The following is a 3,774-nucleotide window of genomic DNA, read 5'->3' as shown; positions in this document are numbered from 1 at the left end:
ACATGAGTTACAAAAACAGTCGGTTATGTCTGTGAAGGTAAACAGCTGGGAAATAAATCGCTTTTAGATCTGTGTGGCAGCAGCAATATACATTAAATAAATCAATAAATCCATGAGTCCCAATGAGGTTGGGACTCTAAACAGTGTTCTGTGCTCGTCTGTGCAGCCAAAGACAGAACAGTTAGCTTGTTTTGCTCAAACTTTCGCCATGGCATTAGAGCTGGTACACCGTTGTAGCTTTCGAAATCAAAATGACGGCGCCGTGGGTGTAAACTTACAGATTAAGGGGCGGTAATATTATAATGAGATCCTTTTGCCACGTCACCAAGGGAGCGAAATCAGACACGCTCGTTTTCTCAGACGCTTACTGTTTATGGCTATATTGAGTTAAATGATTTTGCAAAGAGTACAATGATCATGTAAAGCCCAAACTGATCTTTTTTTGTTGAGAGCTTCAGTCATGTGTTTGTGTCTTATATATACAGATGTGACCATCCTTGGTGAATTTTCTTGTACTTGTCCCTCCTTTGGTTTAGGTGTCCGGCTCTAATGCAATCCCTGTTCCTCCATTAGAGGTCGGCGAGGTGGAAAATGGAGCTCAAGTTTTGGGGAACGGCAGCACAGCTTTATTTTCTTCCTCACTTCCAGGAGAACTCCAAGGCGGGGGTCTCATGGATCGCAGCGCCTCCTATCAGCTCACTCCAGCTTCAGCTGCTGCTGCTGGCGGGGACGACATGAGCAGAGAAAGATCTCACCACACGCTCGCAGATCTCAAACGACAGAGAGCAGCAGCTAAACTGCAGAAACATCCAGCACCTGCTTTACCTCTGTCAGCAGACCCTCAAGATGAGGTCATCCCTGAAGGACCCCAGGGGCCGCTGGAGCCCCCTGAATCAGTACAACAGGATGTGTCCCCCAGTGAGGTGTACTTTACCCAAGCTAGTGGAGATCCACCTCTACTGAAGCTGAGAGCACCAGAAGAGGACACAACTAATACGAAAGAGCCATGCTGTGGACTCATGTAGAAGCAGCGGACGAACATGTTTGGTTTCATATGATTGTGCAGTTCTTGTGTACGACGTGGACAAACTAGAATTATAAGGCAGGTACGTGGAAATGAGTTTTATGTCCAAGTCACACTTTCTCTCACAATGGCACATAGACTGAGTGAGCTGACGTTTTCAACACTAATATGAATAATAGCACCAGAATTTTGATGGATTTACATAGCTTTCTGAATGTATAACACAAGAAATCAGAAAAAAAGAAGACCGCCTACATTTAGATAATTTCATGGATTAATTGCATTATTGCAGTATTTCAATCTTTTAAGCTCATCATTTTATTTTAATTAGTTGGTATGGTCATTAAAGTTTCAAAGTATTGATTCAGTTGTTCAATACATAGAGAAAAAAAACTGACACTGAGCACTTTACTTGACCAAGCTTTCAGCGATCTTCACAACTTTTATAGATATATATATATATATATATATATATATATGTAAAAGTATACTGAGCACAAAAAAAGCACATTTGAATTGCACTGATCGAAATAAAATTGCATTTCTTTAACAGCTCTGCTGCAATCTTACAACTAGCACACTTGCTCTAGTTCTTCATTCACTTCTGGTTGCACCATTTGATCATAATTACTGCTTTCAACACCCTCGTATCCCAGCATCTGTCTACTTTGTGTATTGCCTTTGAGATTGAATTTAAGCTAATTTTAATGTAAAGAAATAATTTGTTTATGTTTATCATTTGTTATTTGTTTATAATGTTTTTTCTTCGAACCTTCTCGTGAACATAAAATCAGCATTGTTTTTTGTTTTTTCTCTCACATTTTTATTTTTGTTCATCACACTTTGTTGTACTGCATCAATAGATACAATAAAACCAAAATGAAAAATAAATTTAAATACTTTTTGGTCTGAATACCTTCTGGCAATTGGGTGTAGAAAATCACAAATTCAAACAATTAAAAAAAATAGTGTTTTGTTTAAAAACGGAAAATAAGAATTCAAGCCGATTTTTTTGTTTTTTGTTTGTTCGTCTAAAAAAAATATGACTTTACAGCTCTAATATTTTACTCACATATTGGACAGCGAATTAGTAGCTGGATTCTGACTTCTTTAATAATTTACAGGGCTAAGATATATTCCAAAATGTCATTTTGTAGCATTCAGTTAGACTAATTATTGTAATCTTAAAGGGGTCATATGATGCTGTTTTAAAGATCATTATTTTGTGTATTTGGTGTAACAGAATATGTTGACATGCTTTAATGTTCAAAAAACACATTATTTTTCAAATACTGTACATTATTGTAGGTCCTCTATGCCCCGCCTCTCTCAAACACGTCGTTTTCAACAAAGCCCCCTCCTTCCGACAAGCGCAGTCTGCTCTGATTGGCCAACTGACCCAGTGCATTGTGATTGGCCAAACACCGCAAGCACTCGTCGGAAATGTAACACCCCTTACCATAATCGCCAGCTTCATCTTTCAAAATAAATGTAAAGACAGAGCCCGAAAGGGGAACAGAGTCGCGGGACAGACACAGTGATGAAGCTGGTATGTGTTTGCAGTACACAAGCCACGGTTAAGACAGCTGACTCCACTCTGATGTGCCCCTGTCTCTCTCTCTCTCTCTCTCACACACACACACACACACACACACCATTGCCCTTTGCAGTTAGGACTTCTCCTCCAGGTGAAGGAACTTCTGTGTAACTACCACAAATTCCTGTGGATAGTAGTTTACAGTATTTAGCTGGTCACTACATGAAATGCAAACTCTCATACATCAGAAAGAACTTTTAATAGAATCAAGTGGTTATTACAATTACAATTAGCCTTTGCGTGACGTAGGTATGTGGGGGCGTGTTAGAACGAGCCGTTTTAGGTAGGCGTGGCTGACTCTTAAATTCTATACAGAATATCTCTTTGGATTTGAGTTTAGTCTTTGCAACTTTACAGATCTTCTTTATGCACCAAGAGCTTGTAACACTCCAAAGAGAAAGGAAAACTTGAAATCGCGTCATATGACCCCTTTAATACTCCTGGATTATATCTAACACTGTTTTACATCTGAAACGGTCCTCAGATCACATAATTTTTTTTTTTTTTAATGAAGCAACTGTATTCTGATTATCAAAGATTACAGAAGAACATAATGCACTTTGTAAAATGTACATTTCACGCATTCTGTTACTCTCCAGTCCGGGTTAAGTTACTTTTCGCTTCATTTTCATTCATTTTTTGAAACTAATTTGTAGAGCGATGCCAAGATGATGTAGAAGAAATGGGCGTTTTAGTGCCGCCCACACATGCAAATCAAATATTCAAGCTGAAAACTCTTTTTTTTTTTTTTTTACCAATGGACCAGAAAAAAAAAATCAAGCTGTATTTTCTTTTTTTGAATTCTAATTTTTCCAATAAAATGGACAAAGTATGCAGACCACAAAACTTTTATTTGTTTGGTTTTAGTGTATTTTCGACTGGAACAAAGTGTGATGAAAAAGTGATAGGCCTATGAGATAATTTTTTTTGTTTCAGGATGGTCGAAAATGTGATGAATGGTTTATACATTTTTCCATTTTGAAGACAAAAACAAATGATCTGAAGATACACATAGCAACTGACTTAAATTGCTGCCAGGATCCAATTAAAACCTTACACCATTGCTCCATTATTCCGTCTATTCCTTTTTCCTTTTTTAACCATGACAAGTAAAAAAAATAATTTCCAAAGGACAGATATGCATCTTTATTTT

At 37.7% G+C, this 3,774-nt stretch overlaps 1 protein-coding gene across 1 annotated transcript in view; it reads left to right on the top strand.

Moving 5' to 3' along the window:
- Positions 1 to 1,423, top strand: part of LOC107727964 (protein phosphatase 1 regulatory subunit 16A-like) — a 24,163-nt gene extending 22,740 nt beyond the window's left edge. Inside the window, exon 11 of the mRNA XM_016538011.1 lies at positions 537 to 1,423. Within this exon, the coding sequence (XP_016393497.1) occupies positions 537 to 1,025 (489 nt within the window). The 3' untranslated portion in view covers positions 1,026 to 1,423. The remainder of the gene's footprint in view (positions 1 to 536) is intronic.
- Positions 1,424 to 3,774: the final 2,351 nt, after the last annotated feature.

This window comes from Sinocyclocheilus rhinocerous, unplaced genomic scaffold (genome assembly GCF_001515625.1).
Source record: "Sinocyclocheilus rhinocerous isolate Xijiao unplaced genomic scaffold, SAMN03320098_v1.1 scaffold3201, whole genome shotgun sequence".
NCBI lineage: Eukaryota > Metazoa > Chordata > Actinopteri > Cypriniformes > Cyprinidae > Sinocyclocheilus > Sinocyclocheilus rhinocerous.
This window is presented reverse-complemented; position numbering and strand designations above follow the sequence as displayed.